This window comes from Podarcis liolepis (assembly GCF_965112155.1).
Source record: "Podarcis liolepis genome assembly, chromosome: 4".
NCBI classification, from domain to species: Eukaryota; Metazoa; Chordata; class Lepidosauria; order Squamata; family Lacertidae; genus Podarcis; species Podarcis liolepis.
This window is the reverse complement of record NC_139558.1, coordinates 103456613-103481462: the sequence shown is the minus strand read 5'-3', so window position 1 is coordinate 103481462 and position 24850 is coordinate 103456613. Positions and strand designations below refer to the sequence as shown.

The 24850-nt window shown below is 44.8% G+C and overlaps 2 protein-coding genes across 7 annotated transcripts in view; one reads left to right on the top strand and one right to left on the bottom strand.

Moving 5' to 3' along the window:
* The window catches only part of LOC310705069 (uncharacterized protein), an 86215-nt gene that overhangs the window by 41622 nt on the left and 19743 nt on the right, over window positions 1–24850 (top strand). The gene's annotated exons all lie outside the window — the stretch shown is intronic.
* The window catches only part of LOC310705325 (CD209 antigen-like protein D), a 165355-nt gene that overhangs the window by 134025 nt on the left and 6480 nt on the right, over window positions 1–24850 (bottom strand). For 3 of the 6 annotated variants that reach the window (XM_083499970.1, XM_083499972.1, XM_083499971.1), the window contains 5 exons: window positions 24740–24838; window positions 23796–23882; window positions 21562–21713; window positions 20440–20549; window positions 17693–18066 (listed from right to left, as the gene is read on the bottom strand). The exons of 2 other annotated variants lie outside the window; for them this stretch is intronic. In XM_083499970.1, coding sequence (XP_083356096.1) covers window positions 17913–18066; window positions 20440–20549; window positions 21562–21713; window positions 23796–23882; window positions 24740–24838 — 602 coding nt within the window. In that variant the 3' untranslated portion in view covers window positions 17693–17912. Of the gene's footprint in view, window positions 1–17692; window positions 18067–20439; window positions 20550–21561; window positions 21714–23795; window positions 23883–24739; window positions 24839–24850 lie in introns of those variants that run through there. One more of the 6 variants, XM_083499976.1, reaches the window with a different exon arrangement.

Below are 24850 nucleotides of genomic sequence, written 5' to 3'. Positions count from 1 at the left end.
TGTCTAGTGATATTTAACTTGTTAGATATGAGGAATGCGATACTGAAAACAAGTTACCAAAAAAAGTTGATAATTGATGGCAGGCCGATTATTATCTTCAAAGAAATTCCTACCAGATTTTTATGTAAGAGAGATGGCTATAAACAACTAGTGAGTGTTTTGAAAAGAAACGGTATACAACACAGGTGGGAGTTCCCGGAAGGGATCTCCTTTTATTACAAAAATAAAAGATTCAGGTTGACGGACATTCAAGAGGTGAGGAAATTTTCAAGGAGATACGAGAAGGAGCTTGGAAAGGTAGAGGATAAATTTGGAGAAAGGGATTCAGATTTAGAGGAGAGAAGAAGGAAAAGGGAGAGAGAGGAAGAGAAAGAAAGAAGAGGAAAAGAAGAGGAGGAGGAAACAGAAGAAAGAGAAGTGGGAGAAGAGGAGGAGGAGGACATAGGCGACAGAACCACTCAAATTTAATTTGTTACTACGGTTAATTCGGTTAAATAATAATGACGTTGAAATTAATAACCTGGAATGTGAATGGTTTAAATGAGAAATCTAAGAGGAATAAAATTGAAAATGTATTGAAGAAAAAAAATCTCGACATAATTCGTTTACAAGAAACTCATATTGCCAAAAAGCACAAATATATTTTGAAAAATAAAAGGTTAGGGGTGGAATTTATTGATTCTGATGTGAGTAAAAAAAGAGGGGTGGTACTCTATGTCAAAGAAAAATGGGAACCTAAATTAATTTGTAAGGATGAGGAAGGGAGAATATTGGGGGTACAAATCGATCATCAGGGTGAAAAACTTAATGTGGTTGCCATTTATGCGCCAAATACAAATAAGGCAGAGTTTTATAGGAAATTGGAAGAGAGATTGATTGAAATAGAGGATCAAAAAATAATTTTATTAGATTTCAATGGAGTGGTACAGTCAGAATTGGACAGGCTAACAAAGAAGAAGAAAGGTAATCAAGGGAAATTACCAAGGTCCTTGTTCAATTTGGTGGAAAATCTGGACTTAATAGATGTTTGGAGAGATAAACATCCAAGTACAAAGCAATTTACATTCTTTTCGGAACCTCACCAGAGTTGGGTGAGGATAGATCAGGTCTGGACCTCAAGGTACCTAACTCCAAGAATTTCAAAATGTGAAATACAGCCAAGAACTCTAGCAGACCATAACCCCATAGTCTTAGAAATAAAAGGTAAAGTGCAAAGTATATATAGATGGAGGATGAATGAAAATCTTTTTGAGAACTCCGAAGTAATTGAAAAAGCTAAAGACTGTTGGGTTGAAATAACGACAGACAAGTAGCGAGTGTCATCTGGGAGGCATCTCTCGAGCATGTCTCGGGGAGTCCCTTTTATTGAATATTGCAGCATTGCCACATACGTGATTGTTGCTGATTGGTTAACACAAGTACAAAGCAAAGGGTTGCATATAGGCATTAATCACCGATAGATTAGAGGCTGGGAAAGGGAGCACAGAACTAGACAGGCATGAAAACCTCCTAATTAAATTATAACCAATGATTAATATAATAAGACTTAAAACAATTACTAATGATTGATATAGGAAACTTAAAGGAGCATAACAATCACATTCCGTACATGTGATCAACTATGCATTAAGAAGGGGTCAAAGTACAATGTTTTTCCTGAACTCAATATGAACTGAACATTCTAAGGTGATGAGTAAATGTCTTAGTATTAGAACAGTTTGTGCAGCATCATGTGCAGAAGCGAAGCTTAGAAGCAAGACTTCCCATCAGGCCACAGTCATGAGCAGAACCAGAGCATCCCATCATCTCCCCCTTTCTTTTTTTATTTAAAGTTGAGTGGGACAATAATACTTCGGGATACGTGGTTTGCGAGCGCATGCCCGAAATAAGTCCGTCCACATCTCCCTAATGTTTACTGTTGGTGCTGCCACTTCGCAAAGTAGGCAGCAATGACTTTATTAGGTGGCTGAGGAGGATGAAAACACTGAGACCAAAGGCGTATGAGACCAGGGATGCATTGGATGAAACAACATAGCAAAATTAATATACATACTATGATAATAGCATATTGAAAAAGAATGCGAAGCCAATTCAAATTTGGCAACCAGGCAGTGAGCCACCGGGTAAATGAATCCCAGAGGCCAGAAAGTCCAACGTCCTGTTTGATGTGATGTGTGAGATTTTGCAAATGGGAGATTTGCTTTTGAATAGCTTTGGAATTGTCAGTAATATTGAAACAACACATGTCATCCACTTGTTCACAACCATAATGATGAAGCATTAGCAAATAATCTATCGCGGCACGATTCTGTAAGAGTCCATGCTGGAGTTCACTCTGTTCTTTATTCAAAAGGTGAAGAGCTTGTGAGGTAAAGTTCAGTGCTTTTGCTGCGGAGCAAGCTAAAGAGTTAATATTCCTGCTATTCCGTACAGCCAATCCAGGGACTCCTAAGAGAGAGACAGCTAGAGAAATATATTCAGATCTGCTAGGGAGAGAAACAGAATCATCACAATCATTAGTCAATTCCACAGAGCGGCGATATCGAGACCGGGACAAATGATGCTTTTTGGGTAAAATGATAGACAAGCGGCTTAAGCAGCAAGGTGTGTCATGCTAATATTTGCTGGAATATAATTGAATGGTAGCTTGTAATTGTTGCAGCAGGTCTCTGCCCCACAAATTAAGGTGGATTTTCAGCACACAGGGCTGGATGTATGCAATGGTTTCAGAGCTATCGGATAGAGAAACAGGCAGCCACTGTACGCTTTTAGAAGAGGTTTGAAGTCCACCCACACCCCAAACTGCAGAGGCAGACTGAAGGGGCCACGTGGGGTCCCAGCAATTACTGGAAATGACAGAAATGTCTGCGCCTGTGTCAATCAATCCTTCCAGAACTTTGCCATTGATTTTATACTTACGAAGAAGTTTCTGTTCACCGATCCTCTGGATTACAGCTAATAGCTGCGGAGAGAGAGGAGAAAGCTGGTGCAAATTACTATCCATAATAGAAGCCGTAGGATGAGAAGGGAGCACTACCAAATGCACCCAAGACTCACCCTTTTTTAACTGCATGGGCATATGGCTCCAAAGTTGAACCATGATTGTGCCCACATAGTCAGGATCTAGGACTCCTGGAATAACCATGATTCCGTCCTTGGCCGCAGAGAATTTGGGTAAAATTAAGCCTGCGACCTTAGGTGGTAGTGGGCCTGCCAATTGTGTGGGCATGAGCACAATTTCACCAGGTAAAACAGCGTCTTTGGTTTCCTGATTAATTAAATCAATGGTGAAATCAGAGGGTGTTTCCTTAGGAAAACTTTCAATGGTGGTAATTGACGGCAAAGGGCTCTCTATTTCTCCTGGCCTGAGAGTGGGGCCACCATGGCGTTTCCCAAACTCCGGCACTGATTTGTCCAATGATAGCCTTTACCGCATTTTGGGCATTTTTTGGAAGGCTTAGCCCTGTTGCCATCACCATTCCTGTTTGCTCCTCCGCCAGGGGCTCTGCATTGTTTAGCAAAATGACCTGGGCGCTTACAGTTGAAGCAGTTGCCTGTTGGCTTATTGCCAGCTTGGATGGCACCGGCAAGCAAAGACATCGCATGGCTCTGGCTTCCTATATCGGCACAGGTTTGAATCATATCCGCCAGGTCATATTTGGGGCGGTGTACAACTGACTGCAATGCCTTCTTGCAGTCGGTGTTAGCATTTTTAAAAGCCAATTTTTTATCAATTCATTTTGGGCTGTAGGGTCATCTATCTGCCTGGCGATTGATTCTTTCAATCTATCTATAAATTGATGGTAAGGCTCCGAATGCTGTTGCTTAATATTAACAAAGGAGCTCAGTGGCTGCCCTGAGACAGGGACTTTCCGAAAGGCGTGTTGCACGCAGGTCGCGGTGCGACTAAAATGCAAAGGTGTCAATTGCGCCTGTGCTGGTATAGTATCATACAGACCAGCACCAAAGAGTTGAGCGGCTGAATGCTGTGGATCAGCCAGAGCTGCTGCGCTATGCTTAAATTCGCTTTCAAAAACTACATACTGAGCAGGAGATAAAAGCATGCGCATCAAATCCTTCCAATCTTGAGGTAGCATTGTGTAACCATTTGCGATCCCCTCCAGCATCCCCAGCACATAAGAAGATTTGAGGCCAGAATCAGTAATGGCTTTCCTTAATTCTCTCAGAATAGAATAAGGAAGCGCCTCATACATTATCTGTTGTTGCGCAGTGCCTGGGTTGGTATAGGACAGGGGTCTGCAACCTTTAAGACAAAAAGAGCCACTTGGACCCGTTTCCGAAGAAAAAAACCCTGGGAGCCGCAAAACCATTGCGACATTTAAAACAAATATATCTCCGGAGCCACGATCTGACAGCGGGAGGGAAGGTAACGTCGGGACGGTGCGTGACTAACGCACGCACCGCCCCCATGCGACGTCACAGCCAGTACAGCGCCCGCCACAGTGGGGAGTGTCAGGGCGCACAATGCGCCTCCTCCCCTCGCTAGTATCCGCCCCAGAGCCACGGCAAAGGTGTAAAAGAGCCGCATGCGGCTCCGGAGTCGCGGGTTGCAGACCCCTGGTATAGGAGATAGGGAAAGCAGATGGCATTTCCCCAGCCCATCCAGCCTCCTCCTCCAGGGAGAGGTGCCCCTGCTGCCTGGCTTGAGAAAGCGTGGCGCGTACAGCTCCTGTGGAAGAGCACGCAGGGGCTGGGGCAGGCAAAGGAGGAATGGGGGGTGGATGTGGGCTGAGGCGTAGGGAGGGGTTGGTATGGTTGCGATGGAGGTAAAATCTTAGGGTAAGGTGGAGGATTGTCTGCAACTGGCAAAAGAGCAGGTGCCGTCGGGGGCTGAGATGCCTGAGGTCCTAATCTAGCGACGGCATCTGCACACTTCTGCCAAGTGAGCAGACAATGAATCAGTGCCCTCGGTTCTGCAAAGAGGGTTTTTCCGATCTTTTGCCAAGCCTCTGACCCTAAAGACCCTGATTCTGGATACCAGGGACATTGGCAAGCAATCTCACATAACAATTGTTCAATTTCATTCAAAGAAATATGAGCACCCGCCATCCGCTGTCTAACGAGATGGAGCAGCTCCTTGGCATGCTCTTTTTGGAATTTTGTCAATTCCCCCCCCATACTCACGAATTAACACGCTGAGACTTTTCCAGTCGAGTGAAGCACAGGGGCTTGGCTGCGTAAGGGATCTGGCAATCACGTCGGGGTCACCAGATGTTGGGTTGAAATAACGACAGACAGGTAGCGAGTGTCATCTGGGAGGCATCTCTCGAGCATGTCTCGGGGAGTCCCTTTTATTGAATATTGCAGCATTGCCACATACGTGATTGTTACTGATTGGTTAACACAAGTACAAAGCAAAGGGTTGCATATAGGCATTAATCACCGATAGATTAGAGGCTGGGAAAGGGAGCACAGAACTAGACAGGCATGAAAACCTCCTAATTAAATTATAACCAATGATTAATATAATAAGACTTAAAACAATTACTAATGATTGATATAGGAAACTTAAAGGAGCATAATAATCACGTTCCCTAGATGTGATCAACTATGCATTAAAAACGGGTCAAAGTACAATGTTTTTCCTGAACTCAATGTGAACTGAACATTCTAAGGTGATGAGTAAATGTCTTAGTATTAGAATGGTTTGTGCAGCATCATGTGCAGAAGCGAAGCTTAGAAGCAAGACTTCCCATCAGGCCACAGTCATGAGCAGAATCAGAGCATCCCATCACAAGAGACCAAGTGTTATGCTCTTTTAAAGAAGCTGTCTCAGAGTTAGAATCATAGAATCATAGAGTTGGAAGAGACCACAAGGGCCATCGAGTCCAACCCCCTGCCAAGCAGGAAACACCATCAGAGCACTCCTGACATATGGTTGTCAAGCCTCTGCTTAAAGACCTCCAAAGAAGGAGACTCCACCACACTCCTTGGCAGCAAATTCCACTGTCGAACAGCTCTTACTGTCAGGAAGTTCTTCCTAATGTTTAGGTGGAATCTTCTTTCCTGCAGTTTGGATCCATTGCTCCGTGTCCGCTTCTCTGGAGCAGCAGAAAACAACCTTTCTCCCTCCTCTATGTGACATCCTTTTATATATTTGAACATGGCTATCATATCACCCCTTAACCTCCTCTTCTCCAGGCTAAACATGCCCAGCTCCCTTAGCCGTTCCTCATAAGGCATCGTTTCCAGGCCTTTGACCATTTTGGTTGCCCTCCTCTGGACACGTTCCAGTTTGTCAGTGTCCTTCTTGAACTGTGGTGCCCAGAACTGGACACAGTACTCCAGGTGAGGTCTGACCAGAGCAGAATACAGTGGCACTATTACTTCCCTTGATCTAGATGCTATACTCCTATTGATGCAGCCCAGAATTGCATTGGTTTTTTTAGCTGCCGCGTCACACTGTTGGCTCATGTCAAGTTTGTGGTCAACCAAGACTCCTAGATCCTTTTCACATGTACTGCTCTCAAGCCAGGTGTCCCCCATCTTGTATTTGTGCCTCTCATTTTTTTTGCACAAGTGCAATACTTTACATTTCTCCCTGTTAAAATTCATCTTGTTTGTTTTGGCCCAGTTCTCCAATCTGTCAAGGTCGTTTTGAAGTGTGATCCTGTCCTCTGGGGTGTTAGCCACCCCTCCCAGTTTGGTGTCATCTGCAAATTTGATCAGGATGCCCTTGAGTCCATCATCCAAGTCGTTGATAAAGATGTTGAATAAGACCGGGCCCAAGACAGAACCCTGTGGCACCCCACTAGTCACTCTTCTCCAGGATGAAGAGGAACCATTGATGAGCACCCTTTGGGTTCGGTCAGTCAGCCAGTTACAAATCCACTGAGTGGTAGCATAGTCAAGACCGCATTTTACCAGCTTCTTTACAAGAATATCATGTGGCACCTTGTCAAATGCCTTGCTGAAATCAAGGTAGGCTACATCCACTGCGTTCCCTTCATCTACCAGGCTTGTAATTCTGTCAAAAAATGAGATCAGGTTATTGCCTCCAGACGTCTCAATGTGCTGCCAAATCACCACCAGGCTGCAACTTTGTCTGGTACAACTGCTTGAAAAACGTCAATGCAGACGCTGACTCTTTTCTAACATGCACTGCTGCAAGACTGTCCCACATTTCTTTGGCAGTTTTCTTATTTCTTATATAGCCTACTTGCTGGTCACTGACTGCCAAATTAATTATCGCCCTGGCTTTTGCATCTCCTTTTGACCAAGCATTAGTCACAGGGTCAGGAGGGTCATCAGTTACATAGGTCCATACTTCTCTAGAGGTCAAAAGCGCCTCCACCCGAAAAGACAATAAACTATAGTTCTCATCTGTTAGCTGTGGGAAGACCAGAGCCTTCTCAGCTTCTGGAACCCGGTCAGCCATTCTGGAACTCTTCCAGACCCACTGAACTACGCAAACAGGAGAAGGAGTTTTCAAAACTTTCTCAGAGTCCAAAAATATGCAGTCATCCACTCAGCAGCTGGGCCCATAACCAAAGATGTTGGCTATTTGCAGTATGGTAGCGCTGCAGAGAGCTTGCTGGGGAGACCATGCATTAAAAAGGGACTCAAAAATAACTTAAACAAGGTTTTAATAACAAAAACAAAAACTCCTTGTACACTAAATACATCAACAACAAACCAGACCCAACCACCAACCCATCCCCCAGGGTAATGGGAGAGCTAGGTGCTGCTCCTTATATACTATACCCAATTGTTGCCACAGCTTGATTAACACAACTCAGCAGCACCTGCTATGTTTCACAGCTGTAAGACTGGGTCTCGTTATCTGCTCTGGCCCTTGCTCTGGCCCCTTAAAGACATACACATCAGGTTGAAACCATTCAACAGTACTAGCATGGAGGAGCACTCGGCCTCCATGTTCTGATCAGTGTGTCTTCTCCATTTTGTATGTTGCTGTCTGTTTGGGAAAGTGACTCCTTAGTGGCAGTCATTTGGGACTAACATCTTTATGGAATAGTTCTAGTTGTTATGTAACCTAAGCCTGCCTTCAGGGATATGTCTGTGAACGTGAATGAATCTGTGAGTAAACTACTTTCATATTAACGTGAATCAGATTATTGTGTTTATTCATTTAAGAGGGATTATTGTGTTTATTCATTTAAGAGGGATTGGAAGGGATTTTACCAGGAAGGAATTTTTAATAGTAAGAGTCAGATGAGTCAGCAAGAAGCTGATCGCTGCGTAATCTAAAAAGGGGGGGGGGTGTATGGAACTCTGGTAGAATATGGAACTTGCTAGCGCAAGTGAGGAAAAATATCATTAAATATCATTTTGGACTTAGAAGGGTTTGACAACAGATTTGGTTGGCATGCATATATATGGTATGACAAGGTAAAATTGCATAAAGGCTTTAAGAACCATATGGTTAGGAAAGCATTGTATAATGTTTGGATCCGTTACAAAGATCTATTGGAAAGTAAAACTCCCAGGTGGTTGTCACCAATGGAAGCTAAAGAGGTGAAAAAACTTAATATGGGTTCTAAATGGCCTAAATATTCTGAAATTCTAGAACAGGAGGGTGAAAAAATAAAATTGCAGAGTTTTGAGAAATTGAAGGATAAAGTGAGAGATTGGTTACATTACCGTCAGATAAATGAAGTATTTAAGCAGGACAGAAAGAAAGGCTTCCAAGTGGTGAGGTCAAAATTAGAAACAGAACTGTTAGAACCCAATACTAAAAATTTGTCAAGAATGTATAATTTGCTGTTGAAGTGGAATACTCAAGATGAAATGGTGAAATCCAGTATGATTAAATGGGCACAGGATATTGGACATGACATTGAACTTGCTGACTGGGAGCAGTTATGGACCACCGGTGTTAAATTCACGGCATGTAATGCCTTAAGAGAAAACATTATGAAAATGATCTATATGACTCCTGCTAAGTTAGCGAAGATTTATCATTTGCCCAATAACAAATGTTGGAAATGTAATGAAATGGAGGGAACCTTCTATCACCTTTGGTGGACCTGCCCGAAGATTAAGGCTTTCTGGGAATTGATCTATAATGAAATTAAGAAAGTTCTTAAGAGAACCTTCCCTAAGAAACCAGAAGCTTTTCTCTTGGGTATGGTGGGCCAAATGGTGCCAAGGAAGGACAAGACATTTTTTATGTACGCCACAACAGCAGCAAGAATTCTTCTAGCAAAGTATTGGAAGACACAAGAACTACCCACGGTGGAAGAATGGCAGACGAAGGTGATTGATTATATGGGACTGGCAGAGATGACTGGCAGAATTCGAGACCGGGGGAAGGAGGCGGTGGAAGAAGATTGGAACAAATTTAAAGCATATCTTAAAAGCTGTTGTAATTTGGATGAAAATTAGGAGGTCAGGGAGATAAGAGACAAAGAACTACAGCTGTTATTAATAAGTCAAGGAAGTTAAAAGTTATGAAATGAGTAAAATATGTCTATGATTAAAGGGTTGCTGGAAAAATTAGAAAAAAGGATGCAGAAAAGGGGTGGTATGGGGAGGTCCATTTTATGTTTGTTTGTGTCTGTTTATGTTTTTGTTGTGTTTTTTTTCTATGTATGGAAAATTAATAAAAATTTATATTAAAAAAAGAAAAAAGAAAAGAAAAATATCATTAAATAATATATCCTCTCCTGCCTCCCTAATCATCCCCATAGATTTAATATGCTGTAAACCGCTTTGAGATTTATCTTTAAAATATAAAGTGTTATAGAAATTTAAATAAATAAAATGGCTCATGGTTTGGGCTGTGGTGCAGTCCAGCCCTGGTTCCCTCCAAGACTCATCCATGCTTGCTCAGGGAACCTTTTTCTTCTCCTGATATTAGACAACTTTTGTAACTGAACAATGTATTTGCTTTGTAGGATTTGCTAGCGCCTCTCCTTAAGACAGACAGAACTTGGCAGAAGACCAAAGGGTTCCTTCCCATCTCTCAGAGGCTTCCTGAGAGCACAGATGGATGAGCGAGACCCAGCTGGCCCTGGAACAGGAAGAGGCCATGCCAACCAAACTGGGAGCAGGGAGGGATTCTGGGAAAACTCTGTGCAGAAGATCCTGGGTGAGGAGGACACCCTCTGCTCAGAGGTGCAGAGCCAGCAGTTGAGGCAGTTCTGCTGCCACGAGGCCAAAGGACCCCGAGGGGTTTGCAGCCGACTTTACCACCTTGACCATCAGTGGCTGAAGCCGGAAAGGCACACGAAAGCTGAGATGCTGGACCTGGTGATCTTGGAGCAGTTCCTGGCTGTACTTCCCCTGGAGATGGAGAGCTGGGTGAGGGACTGTGGAGCAGAGACCAGTTCCCAGGCAGTGGCCTTGGCCGAAGGTTTCCTCCTGAGTCAGGCAGAGGAGAGAAAGCAGGTGAGAGAGACTTTCCTCTGGATACTCCCAAGGGGCTCCAAACAGGACGGAGAACATCCCATAATGCTCTACTGATGGCTCATATTTTTTTCCTGGGAAGGCATCCATGGAATGAGATCTGTCACCCTTGAAGCTGTTGGCCCTGACGTTCATTTTTTAATCCTTCTCCCCATTCTCTCTTTCAAATCCTTTTTCTTTTTCAGGGAAAGGATCTCTGTGTGGAAATGGACCTAGATTCCTGTGAGGCAGAGAGGCCTCCGTTGGACACCAGAGTGAGGCCACTGGGTAAGGAGGAAGGTGGTTTTTCTCCGTTTAGTCTCATTCTGTTTGTTTTCCAACTCATCTGTGGGTTCTTTTCATCTTTTGTTGGGGGAGATAGTTTAGATTCACTGATTCACCTGTGAGAGAAGCAGGCACTCTGAGCCTCCCCATTACCTTTTTCCTCTTGCAGGTGACAGAATGATGCTCGCAAGACCTCTTCATCCATCTTTTCTTGGGGACAGAAAGGAAGCAGTGGCTGTGGATCCAGATCAGGTCAGGGGAAGCTGCCTTGTGGGGACAGAGGTCAAGGGGTGGAACAATGTCGTAGATCAAGACATCGTGGTGAACAATATTGTTGTCTCATAGGAGGACATTTCCCTTTTTCTTTTAGGGTCCAGTGTGCTTTGAAGATGTTGCTGTTCGTTTCACAGACGAGGAGTGGGAGTTGCTGGATCCTGACCAGAGAGCTCTGCATAAAAATGTCATAGAGGAGAATCATGGGATCGTGGCCACTCTTGGTAAGGATCCCTTTTGAATCATAATATCTGTTTTTAAATTCCAAACAGCTCTCTTTGATGAACCTCATATATTTTCACAGAACTCAGCAGCGTCCCCTTAAGACTCCTGGGATTACAATATTGCAGCTTCTAAACAAGGATCAGCCTGGTCTGAACTCCCCAGGGCATTTTAACTGTAAACTTCAGATTTGTTAGGGAAGTTGTTGTTTGTTTGTTTTTAAATCATATTTATTGAAATTTTCAGAAAACAGAAAGTAAAGATAAGCCAAAAACAGAATGCATTTAAAACCTTATTTTCATTATCCACTTTCTGGGACTCCCCCCCTCCCCCTTCCCTGCCGTATTCCCCTTTTCATATCGTTGGCTCAACAAGCTCTCCCTCCTAATTTAAACTTAGTTTGTTTAACCCAATATTCAAATTTAAGCTTATACAGTCCTCATCATTACCCTTGATACATAACAAAAGTTCTCTCCCGAAGGTCCCCCCCATTTCCCTTCCACGAATTCCCTTTTTTTTAATAAAAACACCCAACAAAGTATATATATAAAAAACAATATAAAGATATAAGAAGATATAAAGTATATAGAAAAAAGAATAGTTGCAAGCCTTTGGATTCTAGTTCTCCCCCCCCCTTCCCCGGTTCGGGTTCTCCCTGTCCACCAATCTATGTTGTCTGCCTGGAATTCTTAGATCCATAATCAGAATTTTCCCCCAATCCCTTGCCAGTTTTTTTTTTCTTTTTAAGTTTACAGTTATTTTTATAATATTTAACTTCAAATCTCCAATCTTTGGTCTTTAAGGCTCCCCCCATTGTTCTTTCCGTGTTGTAGTCCAGTTTCATCTTGTTCCGCTGCAAAACGTTCTAATTCAGAAATTTAGTAACTCTACAGGGGATTTTGTTATTCAGGAACAAAAACTTGCATTCAGTCCCTTCCTTTCTTCAATAGAGAATTCTATTGTCTCCTTTAATGTAAACACCCCTGTAGACATAATACTGTTTCAGTTTTGCAGCTTTCCCACAAGATAACCAGTCCTGTACAATTCCGAAGGTATTTTTCCACTTACGACCATCTTTGTAATGTCCCGAAACTCCTCTAGGGGGATTGTTATAACTTTGTTTCCTCTAGTCCAAAAGTCTAGTTGTTGTTCCATATTTTCGCCATTTTGTATCCGAATCTTAGCAAATTGTAACAAATTTAACCAGCAAAGTCCTCAAGACAGAGTCCTCTTTAAATTTTTCCGGCTTTGACAGCTACTTTGACAGCTGTCAAAGTCCCCGTCTCTTTTCACCAGGCTCTCTCTCCACTCGCCCCGGTTCCCGGGGGGGGGGGGTTACGTTTTCCTTCTCCCTCCACTCTTCTCCTCCAGCATAGTTTCTTGTAGTTTCCCATCGTGGAATTCTTGGTTTTTATCAAAAATACAGTTCTTTCGAGACCTTGGTTGCCCGGTCCTTGTTTTAGAATGTTTACAGTAGGGAGGGGGACTGACTTCCTTTTTGGATCCCCCCCCCCCCGCTCGTACCAAATCTGAAAAAAATTCCTTTTTTTCTCCTTTTAAACCCGGTTTTCCAAATTACTCACGGGTTGTTGTTAAATGTCCGAATTCTCAATGGAAGAAGTCAGCGCTCTCCGCCGGATGGCATGCGGCTTCGCTCGGCAGGGCTAGCAGAGGACTCAAAGCACCGCGCCTCTCCCCGGCACCCGATCCGTAGCCTTTAAAAAGGCTCCTTCACGAGTCGGGAGGGTGCTAACGGTGCCAGCCGAGTCACCATGTCCACGGCCTCCGTGGCCGTGGGTTTTAAGGGTCCCCGCATCGCCGGCGTGGTAAGACCCAGCCCCTGCCGAGCAGGCTCCCTCCGGAGCTCGGAGGGAGTCCGCCATTCGGCGATGGCGCCAACCCGGAAGTCTGTTAGGGAAGTTGAAGTAGCTTATCGAATCACAGGTTCCCCTAAGGATGTCGGTTGATCCCCGTTAATTAATGCACCCAACCCATCAGAAAACCACCCATCACGGGGTTCACCGTGGGCGGCAGGAGGAGGTAGATGTTGGAAAAACGCCCGCCCGGGAGAGTTGCCAGCACCCCAGGCACTCCGAGGGCCTTTCTCCGGAAGTCACTCTCTGGCAAAAATCCACCACTAGTCCAGAGAGACCGGTGATAAGCGATCCCTCCCTTCTGAGAGGAACACACTAACAATCTTCTGGCAATCCATCACAGAAGAAAGAAGACAGTCCGTAGTCTTTCCAGCTACTTTATTTGACTGTACAAATCATGTCTGCTCGCCTTGAGCAGTACAGCATGAGAGTCAGCGACTCGGCTTTGCTTCAGTCCAGAAGCGGAAGGCACACACAGTAACTCCACCCCGGTTACTCTGAGAACTGACTCGGACTTCCTGTCTCACGCTCAGTCACATCACATGATGTAAACAATGTAGCTACTTCCTCGCAGCTGGTGGGAACTAAAATCCCAACAGTAGAGGCAGGCCAGCAGGATGTTGGGGTAGTTGCCGTTAGGCAAGGCGGGCGACCAGGCAAATGACATTATACGTGCCAGCCTGTTCTTCTCATCTGCGTGCCGCTCCTGGGATCCATCAATCTTCTTCCCTGACGAAATTCTGTGACTCATGTCCAGAGACACTGAGCACACATTAGCAGCGAAACAGCATCAGCAGAAGCCAGGCTCTGGGGTGAGAGTACTAAGCTACTTTATTTATATACACAATCAGGACAAAGGAAAACATGGCTCCTCTCCTTCTTGCTTTCGGAGAGGAGAGAACAAAAAAACAATACAGAACGGAACTTCCGTTCACAAGACTCCAACAATTAGTGCTGGAATGTAAAACACAGACGTGATTATAACAATCCCACACATCTGCACAGCGGGGGAATGGAATACCAACATCCCCCCCCTTTCCATGTACCCACTGCTGCAATCCTTCAGCACAACTGCAACCGCCATACATATTCATCAAGCTGTTCTCTGGGAACAACTTGTGACAACAGATCTACAGGAATCTCTTTTCCTGACATGTAGGACATCTGAATGAGTCCCTTCTGGATACATTCCCTTGCACAATGTAATTTAATCTCAAGTACTTGGTTCTTTGCTTACATCCCTCAGACATTAGCAAAGACAAACATGACCTGTTGTCTTGATAAACCTGTACAGGACATCTCACATCAATCTTCATGTCTTCACACAACTGCAACAACCATTCACAATCCAAAAGTGAATATGAGTGCATTAAGTGCCTTAAGTTCAGCTTCACAGGAACTTAAACTCACTGTTGTTTGCTTCTTGCACGACCAGTCAAACAGACACAGGTTGTACATGTAGCATACTCCAGAAGTGCTTTTGCCATCCGTGGTGTCACTTCCAAAACTTGCATCTGCAAATATCTCAAGACCTCCAGACTCCTGATTAGTGAATCTGTCTGTAGTGCATAGTCCCTTTCAAGTAACGTGCTATGCGTTTCAGTGCATTCCGATCCTTAACTGTAGGATTGTTAGCATGTCTGCTCAGCAAAGACACAAGACACAAGTATCATACATACTACCAAGTATAAATATATACTACCAAGATGATTGTCAGCTACGTCCCTTCGCTGGCAGACAGGGGGAAGAGATTAGGCAGCTCAAGCAGTGACTCAGACACAGAAAGACAGGCAGTAGCCTCTCCAAAAACTTGTAGGCTCTTGAGACTTTGCAAGAGGCCTGAAAAGGAAAGGACTGTGGGGGTTTTCCTGCTGGAGGAAAAGGGGGTGGAGCTCAGTCCCAGCAACTGCTTCCTTGGGGAATGACGCTGAGTAGCTGAGCTCCGTCATGTTTTGGTTTGTTTGAGCAATAAATCTGAAATAATTGACTGGCGGAGTTGTCTCGTGTCTGTGGGAGAGACCCAAGCCATTACAATGATATCCTTTTGTCAATGAATGTCAGGAGTGGAGAACCCTCTCCTCCCCTGGCAGCATCAAAGACAAGAAGAGCAAGCAAGTTTGTATCAGTCTTCTGGTTGCAAGACAAAGAATCCAGGTCTCCACGCAAAGGAGATGTTGTCTGCTCTGAAGACCACCTCTTCCATCCCCAACAACATCCTGAGAACCTACAGGAGGTCCCGGGAATCACACTCCTCTACATTCTCTGTTCCTGAAGGTGGAGTGACTGACGAGCCCTTGGAGAAGGAGGATCTCCCAAACTTTCCAGGGAGGTCTCTGCAGGCTGCTCCCTCACTCCCCCCTCCTCCACCACTATCTTGTAACTAGGCATTTCTTCCTTCAGCTACAATTCAGCTCTGTCTTCTTCTCCTCTTGAAACTGCTGGAGACAAGGGGGCAAACCTTCCCACCCTCCCTTCTCTTCTGAGAGGAGCCGAGCAGACCGAGTGGACACTTCCCAGTCTTCCTGTTCAGTTTATTCCCTGAAAATAAAGAATTAAAATATCAGTTCTCCTTGGCTTGGTATGCAGGGCAGATTGAAGCGACCACAGCCACTTCCAGCCATCAATCATGCAAGACATGACAGGAGAGGTCCCTGGCTAGACTCCTGGGGTGCTAGTCGTCAACACAGACCAAGCTATTCACACCTTGTAAAGGTGTGATTCAGAACAGCAGAATCTAATATGTTATTTAACTCTGTTGACGGCCACTGTACAAAGGAGCCAACTCCTAGGGGCAGAGGTCCCTTGGCCCACACCCAATAAAATACTTGAGGGGGCCAACAAATATTTGATGGGCATTGCCATTCAAATGGTGTGTGTGCACTGTCTTGTGATCAATTATGCAAGGTGGAGCAGGTAATATTTTATTCAAGTTGGCGCCCCTGCCACCATGAATGCCATAAAAGCAGCGCCACATGTTGCCAGTGCTGTGCCTACACTGGTGTGGACCCCAGTCTTGCCCATTGCCAAGTTCTGAAGAAATCGGGAGCAGTTCAATGTGTTTGTTGCCCAGTACAGAATCAGGTTTAAGGTGCTGGTTTTAACCTTTAAAGCCCTATACGGCCTAGGACCCTTGTACCTACGGGACTGCCTCTCCTGGTATGTCCCACAGAGGAACTTACGGTCTTCAAATAAAAACATCCTGAAGGTCCCAGGCCACAGAGAGATTAGGCTGGCCTCAACCAGAGCCAGCGCTTTTTCGGCTGTGGCCCCGAACTGGTGGAACGCTCTGTCACAAGAGAGTAGGGCCCTGCGGGACCTGACATCTTTCCACAGGGCCTGCAAGACAGAACTGTTCTACCAGGCCTTTGGCCAAGGCACAGCCTGACCCCCTCCGTTGGTAATTCTTCACAGAACTCTAGCCCAATGGTTGCCATCAATTTGATTTGAACTGATTTTATAATGAATTGATTTTAGAATGCTGAATTATTTTACTATTGTTAGCCACTCTGAGCCCAGCTTTGGCTGGGGAGGGCGGGATATAAATAAAATATTATTATTATTATTATTATTATTATTATTATTATTATTATTAAGTAAGGGCGCCGTAATGTCCCAGTGATGAAGCCAAAGTTGTGGACACCAGGCTGTCAGGTGTGCATGTAGGAGCCAGGCCCCGTGACCAATAGGACTTTGCAGGACTGGGGCCTTCCTAAGTTTGTTCTGAAGAGGCAACATGTGGCCTCACAGGTGAGGCCGATTGGTAACTCACAGCACCTGGGGGCAAGAGCTGGGAAGGGCTATAAGGTCAGCATTTGCCTTCAGTTCTTTGCCACAGCAACACGCTTCCTGCCTTGCTGTGTTTGGCTTCTCGCTTCCTGATCCTTGGCTTCTAGACTCTGTTTCTTGATCCTCGGACCCTTGACTTCTTGACTCCTTGCTCCTTGCTCCTTGCTCCTCAGACCCCTGGCTTCATGACTCCTTGCTTCCTGACCCTTGGCTTCGTGACTCCTTGCTTCTTGATCCTCAGACCCCTGGCTTTGTGGGAGTCATAGCCATGGTAAAGGCTTGTAATATTGCAGGGTGCCCCCTGACCTCAGCTGACCAGCACTCTGAGCTTTACAATGTATTGGAATGCATTGACCTTATAAGGAGTTATGTTCCCCCCTCTGGGCAGTGTAACCCTATATCGTTTGTGGGTGGGTTAGAGCCATGACCGGGTGAGGTAACGTGAGACATTGGAATGCAGCCATGCGGCTGGGGGGAACAAAGGGAAATAAAGATTGGAGGAGGAAGGAGCTGCCTTTACCCTCCTGAAAATATTGCTGCCTTTGTGTGTGTTTTTCTTTGCCTTGCACCCCAAAATGACGGCTGGCTTCCGTCAATTGGTTCCCACATGGCTTCATGACTCCTGGCTTCTGGACCCCCGTTCCTGCTCCCACCCCACCATCTTGCCCCCGGTCCTGATGTCCCCTGCTGGGACTTTGGTCGCCCGTGAACCAGACCATGACACAGGCGCTGTCCCCCATTCTCATTGCTTGGCATGCATGGTTGTCCTTATGTGCCTTGTAAGGTAGCGACCATGGAGATCAGAAGGGGCAATGGAGCATCAACACACAGAGTAAGGAAACAAATACTGGTATACATTGCAAATAAAGACATTAAACAGAAAACAGGCTATGACAGGACCCTTCCATTCTTTATTTTCGTAGCCATCTATGTTTGAGCTTGCAGATTAAGGTCTTTTCGATGTGTGTTGAGGGTTGATGCCAGAGAGTCCCATACTCTAGGTGGCAGGGTGTGGATTGTGCATTAAAACCGTGGGGTGATCTCTTGGTTTTGGCTTTGTGTGGTGATCATGGGATCCAGTTACGTTCGTCTTACGGTGTCTTCTTAGAGCCAAGTATCATTAGGCACCTTCTTACAAATATAGTGTATTTGTAGATCACATTCGAATGCCATCCAGCATTTTTCATAGTAGCACTCATAGGACACAGCAACACAGTCATGGTTCGCTTCATAATTTGGCTCATAGTAATTCCAGTAGCTGAAAAGAAAAGCAGGACTGATCAATCAAGACTGGAAGTCTACTTCCTCACTCACTCCCCATGTCTTCTACCATTAAAAAGATGTTCAGCTCTTTCTCTCTTCACATCCACCCACAACCGTGATGGATTTTTCTCCCCAGATTTTAGAGTTCTAACCATATAAAAGAACAAAAAAACCACAACTGTGGGTCAAGATTATTTTCTTCCGATATGAAGTGATTCCTCATAGGAAACTACAAAAAAATGAGGGTATCACTGTGGAAGGCTCAGTGGTACACACAAGAACTTGCAGTCAATTTATTTAACAATTTTGTGTAGTATCCCATGCAGTACTTCTGCTATAGCCAGGATTTCCATTTCTGCAACAGAACCGCCCCTCTCTCCTCTTCATATGCACCCACATCCTCCTCAGATCTGCTGTGGACAATATTGGGTGTTGAGAGATCCTTACTCTCTTGTAGCAGAGTTAGCACAGTAGTTTTTGTTCTGAGCAAATAAAAACTTTGTTAGATTTGCATCTGCCATAATCCACCTCCTCTCACATCTATCACTCACCTTATGCACAAGGATGGCAGTGACACTATACAGAAACAAAAATAGCTAAGTCTACAACTGAAATACAAAATATAATCTATAACCACAAAGCCATTATAGAGATGGTTGGAATGATATGATATATATATATTCTAATCAATTATCCATAGTTGATAGCCCCATGCTTATTGTCACTTCTGGTAAGGCCTTGCATTCTCCAGTGTCAGTTGTACATTGAATCAAGTCCCACTACAGAACACTAAAATTCTGTGTAAATATATTCTAGAACTCCCCCATTTTTAACTCTCCATGAATCTATTCAATTGATATCAGTAATAATGGTGTAGTAGGCGTTGTTTTTACTCCCATGAGATGTTTGGGTTGTGTCAGGGAATTGCAGGCAGAGAAGGGGGAGAGAATTCTGAGATAAGCCTCCATTAATTAGCAGCTGTTCTTCCTCGGAAGAGGAAGGTGACGAAGGGCTGTCAGGAGGCAATGAATCTGAGAGGGGGGAGCCACTTCCGGGGCCCAGCCACTCTCGTCACAGAAGAAGGAAGGGGGTTGGGCTCAGAAAGTGGATATGCTGGGGGAAACCGAAGGCTTCTTCAGTCGAGGCACCTGACTCACCATGATGGAGGCTGACTTTCAGAGCTCTTGTAAATAACGACAAGAAACCAATAAATCCTGTAAATATGGCTGGATTCCCAGACTCTTATCTCTGCTAGCACTCACCAATCATCCAACCTGACAGGTTGGATCTGCCCTTTGATCAAGTCTAAGTTCACATACAGCAGTGATTCACCAATTGGAGGTCCAAGGACCACCCACCCAGCGGCTCCATTACACCATTCACATAGCAAAAACTGCCAAAGAGATATCCAAATGTTCAAAGGTAGAGGGGCCCATGGGTCTTGGCTTTTGAAAAAGAAGGGGTCTGTACTACTTAGCTAACTGGGAACCACTGACATACAGGGTTTAAGTTCCCAGCTGGAATTATCCAACTCCAATGGCCTTTTGTGAACTTTACTCAATGCCTTTGCCAAAAAGGTTAAGTGATTAGTATTGGCTGCATCAATGGAGATGAATGCCATTGGGTTTTGTTCCAGGAGAAAGCGACCCTCTGTTCATCCAGTCTTGGTAATAAATGCCAGACGAGCTCGCTGTTCTACTACCAAGCTGTGGATGAGTGAGATCTTACTCTGACCTTGTCAATCCATCAACACGGGTTGAAAAGAGTTGTTCGATACTTAAAGGGAACCATGAACTGTCTTAAACAACCCAAAACTATTGGGGATCTGTCAGTGATTCCTGCTTTGCAGGGGTTGGACTAGATGATCCTTGGGGTCTCATCCAACGCTAAATTTCTATGTGTCTATGATTCTATCCAAGAGAGTGACGTGAACTACGCTCTCTCACACACTTGCCTCCTCTGCTCCTATTATTTTAGTTCTGAGATTGCAAGTTATTCAAATTGTTTAGCAGATAACTGTAGAAATATTTTCCTAAAGAGAGTGTTGCTCAGTTTAGGTTCCTGCAAGTCTTTTTGCAGCTGAGCTAAGCAGCACAAACCATTGAAAAGGATGCTCTCACCCTCTTCTGAATCACCACATTCATAGGTTAGAGAAGCAGGAAGAGCAGCCTTCCTGCCTCTCCAACCTTGAGAGAAGAAGCAGTCTCTCACCTGGACAATGATGTGGAGGAGTACATCTGCAGATCTTTGGTAGCAGAGAAAAGTGCATGGCAAAATATATTTAGAGAGTGAACAGATCAATTATGTGAACAGAACCTGCAACTTTTTGGAATGCACGCCGTTAACAAATATTTCTTCAGAAACTTACTGGACTGCAGCCTCCATTCCTGACAGCCACGACCATTTCTTCCCCTTGTCTTTAAAGACTCCAATCCAAAAAAACTTTTGATGTCTTTCTACTTGCTTGTTTATAAAATACTAGGGAAGGGGTGGAGAAAGAACAAATAAAATCTTTTAAGACAATGTCCTTTTCTCTAGGAGACTATAGCCCTTGACAGAAATTCAACATGCATAAAAAAAACACATTTTAAAAGCAGCTGGTGTCACATTTGAAGGTCCAATCCACATATATTGAGGAAGCAGTGATCAAAACTACACATAGTATTCCCATCACCAAGAATAATTTCGTACAGTGGATGTGGTATTGTCCCCCTGATCACAATTATGATGATGATGGAATCAAGGAAGCTTCCCAAAGAGGAAATATTGTAGGGAAGGGTAACTTCACCTGCCCTCACCGAGACTGGCTACACATGTCTTCCAGTCACGACACAGAGTTAAAATTTCCAAATGCTGTAAATGACTGTGCCATAGAACAGTTGGTCTTGGAACCACCTAGCAGGACAGTGACCTGTGTGGCAAATACTCCAATTTCTGCCGCCATGTTTGTTGGTTGGCTCCAAAGACACTGGAATCAGTCTCCTTGTGGGATATTTGATGGCATGATGATGGAGTCTCACCCATGTCTGTGCCCTGTAGCAGCCCAGTAGCTCCTCTACCAGGGCTAAGGTGCTGGGAGAGGGATATACCCTGCAAGCTCCTCTAGAGTAATCTCCATGATACTCTCATGCCAGAGGGTTAGGGTGGTGAGTGATGCCTTCTTCCTAAGCACTCAGTACATCTCACAGAGGAAGAATTTACCGGCAAGCCAAGGGATAGATGCCCCTCAAGTATCTCCTCCTTCACCTCCTTCAAGACCTCCTTCCTGACTGCCAGCTTCATTCTATTAGAGCTCAGCAGCCCCAAGAAACCTCAGTGAGTCCCAGATGGTAGCAGCTGCTCCCTGCCCCACCCACCCCTTGGCTTGACTGGTGGAGTTGCTGTCTTGGCTGCATACAGGTGGACAGGGCCTTCTTAAATGGATGGTGATGATAGGAGCCTTTGGCTCAAGGAGATCTCCTACCTTCCTGTACTCAGCTTTGATGCTCACCTGTTCTTCCCTTGTTTCCACAGAAATGAGCCTGGCGCCCTCCTGCTCACAATGTTTTTGGGCATCCGTCCATGAGCCTATCTCAATAGAAAACCAATAGAAGGTCCTTTCATATATGACCCAGCCATTGTTCAAGTTTTCAAGAAGGGTATCTTTGAGTCAAACCATGTATGGAGGAAGTAGAGAGGGGGAAATAGGGAAATTAATGTTCAGTTTCTGTTAATTGATTCTTATGGGAACTTACAGATTCTGGCTTCACACAATTAACTCAAGGCAGTGTCAATTTACTCTTGGCAGAAAGCCAAGGTCTGCTTGACCTAGAAACTACTTACTCTGATTGGTTAACGACCAGCACTCAACTCTGTTATCTAGGAATGCTAGCACAGTTTGGTGTTAGGTATGTTAGGAGTAGGAGTAGAAGTGCTGTGTATGGTTATGAGAGAGAGAGAGAAAGAAAGGATTTATTTTGCTTTGTTTTGTATGCAGAAACTCTGCTGGTTTTATTTTTCCTTTTAATAAATCCTGTAAATAGTTATTCTGAGTCTAGCTGACTAGTCATTTCCACCTCGACTAGCTTCTTCGCTGTGCAGGAAAACTCTGCTACGTTTGGGCTAAAGCCATTAGGGCTATGCCTGACACTTCAAAGTTCCATGAATTAATGGGGACCACCTTGTTTGTCTGTGCAGATTTCAGTTATTTTTGTTAAGTTCATTCCTGTGGCCACGTGATAACATATATTCATCTAGAAAGCTCAGAAAGATTAAAACAAGAAGAACATTAACACTTCACCCCATGCTGATGCTGCAGTAAATACCTGGGTGGGGAGAGCTGGAAAAGGAACGCAGTCAAGAAGCTTTTATTTGAGGGAACAGACCTATTTGTTTCTCTTCCTCTCTCCAGGCTCTCTGCTGGGGGTGGGGGGGTGGGAATCTAGAGTGTGTGTTCCTGGCATTGGGCAACTGGGACAGAGGAGGGAGTCTGCTGGTTTACCACCCAGTTTGCTGCCCAGCAGTCTCCCTGCTTGAGCTGACAGGATGGATCCAGTGGGCTTCCCAAATGTCTCTGGGGGATTTTGGTGCTCCTGCCAAACTTTGGCCAAGCTCTGGAACAACCTAATAATAATAATAATAATAATAATAATAATAATAATAATAATACTTTATTTATATGCTGCCCATCAGACTGGGATTCCCCCAGCCACTCTGGGCAACTTCTAACAAATTAAAACAAAATTGGACACCAACCATTAAAACCTTCCCTGAAGAAGGCTGCCTTCAAATGTCTTCTGAAAGTCAGATAGTTGTTTTTCCCCTTGATATCTGGTGGGAGGGAGTGCCGCAGGGCGGGTGCAACTACCCAGAGGGCCCTCTGCCTTGGCTTGGGCCATTGACATGATTGGCCCTGAGTGCCCATTCCTGCTTCATGCAGCCTGCTTGGCCCCCTGGTATACTGCAGAGGGGGACACGGGTGGTGCTGTGGGTTAAACCACTGAGCCTACGACTTGCCGATCAGAAGGTCGGCGGTTTGAATCCCTGCGACAGGGTGAGCTCCCATTGCTTGGTCCCTGCTCCTGCCAACCTAGCAGTTCAAAAGCACATCAAAGTGGAAGTGGATAAATAGGTATGACTCCAGCGGGAAGGTAAACGGCGTTCTGTGTGCTGCTCTGGTTCGCCAGAAGCGGCTTAATCATGCTGGCCACATGACCCGGAAGCTATACTCCGGCTCCCTTGGCCAATAAAGTGAGATGAGCGCCGCAACCCCAGAGTCGGCCACGACTGGACCTAACGGTCAGCTGTCCCTTTACCTTACACTGCAGAGGTTAGGGCAAAGAAAGATGCTGGAAGATGGCTTTTTCGTGAGTGGAGGAAAAATCTGGTTGAATGCAATCGACTACTGGTGAGGGCTCATCATCGAGCTTACCAAGTGGCAGTGAAGGCTACAAAGAAGACCTGCTCTGCTTCCTCCGTAGTAGCGTACGGCCTGCTACAGTCTGGCCCGAAGGAAATGATAGAACTAAGAGCAGCTTTCTGTGACTTGTTTGCAAAGCATTTTGACAGTCCAGGAGAGCTGATCTGAATATCTCTGATGTTTCCCTAGGGTGGCTGGATGCAAAGGAGGGCAGCAGTCTGCTCTGGCTCTAAGAGGTTTCAGCTAGAGGAGGGGCTTTCACCTGGTGCAGAATCAGGGCAGGTTCCCGCTGCACTACAATTTTTCAGCATCATAGGGTAGCTTACCAATTTCTTTTTGCAGTTGATCATTTAAGTTGGCAAAATACTTCATTTCCTCCAATATGTTTTGAGCTGCAGCAAGTATTTCTAAGTCTAAAAGATTTGAAACAGTTTAAGGCAGGAGTATCTGAAATAACAATCTGCAAATATCAGGAAACCATTTCCAAATACTTAAAAACACTCAAGCCTGAAACAAGAAGCAGAGCTCCAGGATGGATTTCTTATGAATATAAGGGCAGAGTTGATTCTCTGTGGCTGAGATCACCAACGAAAAGCCTCTGAAGACCCCTGCAGCTGGATCAGACCAAAGACCCATGCAGTCCACTATCCTGTTCTCATATTAAAAGTGGCTCATGAAGTATCTCTGATGTTCCCCTCCTATGTCCTCCTTTTCTGCTGGGAATCACAGGGTCACAAACCAATTCTGCCTTGAATTCCACAGGAAAGCCAAATATACAAAGAATACTTTGCAGTTTTCAATTATGCTTTGTGAGATCTAAGAAAACAGAGGCACTGAAACTCTTTTTATGATGTGGGATATAATGTCAGTGCAAGGATTTTCCCTTGTGCAATGCGATCTTCAGCCCCTTCCCTCCAATCTGTTCCAAAGTCCGCCCCCCCCCCAGAGCAGCTTTGGTGATGGCATGCAGGGAGAAGTGGGGGGAACGTTCCCTTGTGCTAGTGCTAAAATCTTGCACTAGCACAAACATTGTGAGTTACAGTGTGATGGGGGAGGACAGCATTTCTAGTGGGGAGATGTGAGAATCACAACTGTCTGCTTTTCTTCCTGCTGAGCAATTAAAAAGTGATGAACTCTGTTGTGGGATAAGTTTCATTGAACATATGTATTGCTCAAGCAATATGAACCCCAAATTTAACTACAGGAATTGAAGTCTGTTTAATTTAAATGTGTTACAGCAAAAGTGTGGATGTGCATATGAAATGCTTACCATCCTTGTCTTCGTAGACTGGATCAGTCCGAACAACAACGGTTCGTATCATATCCATTGCCACTTGAAGCTCCTCTCTCTTTTTCAGTTCCTTCCGATCTAAGAAGGAGG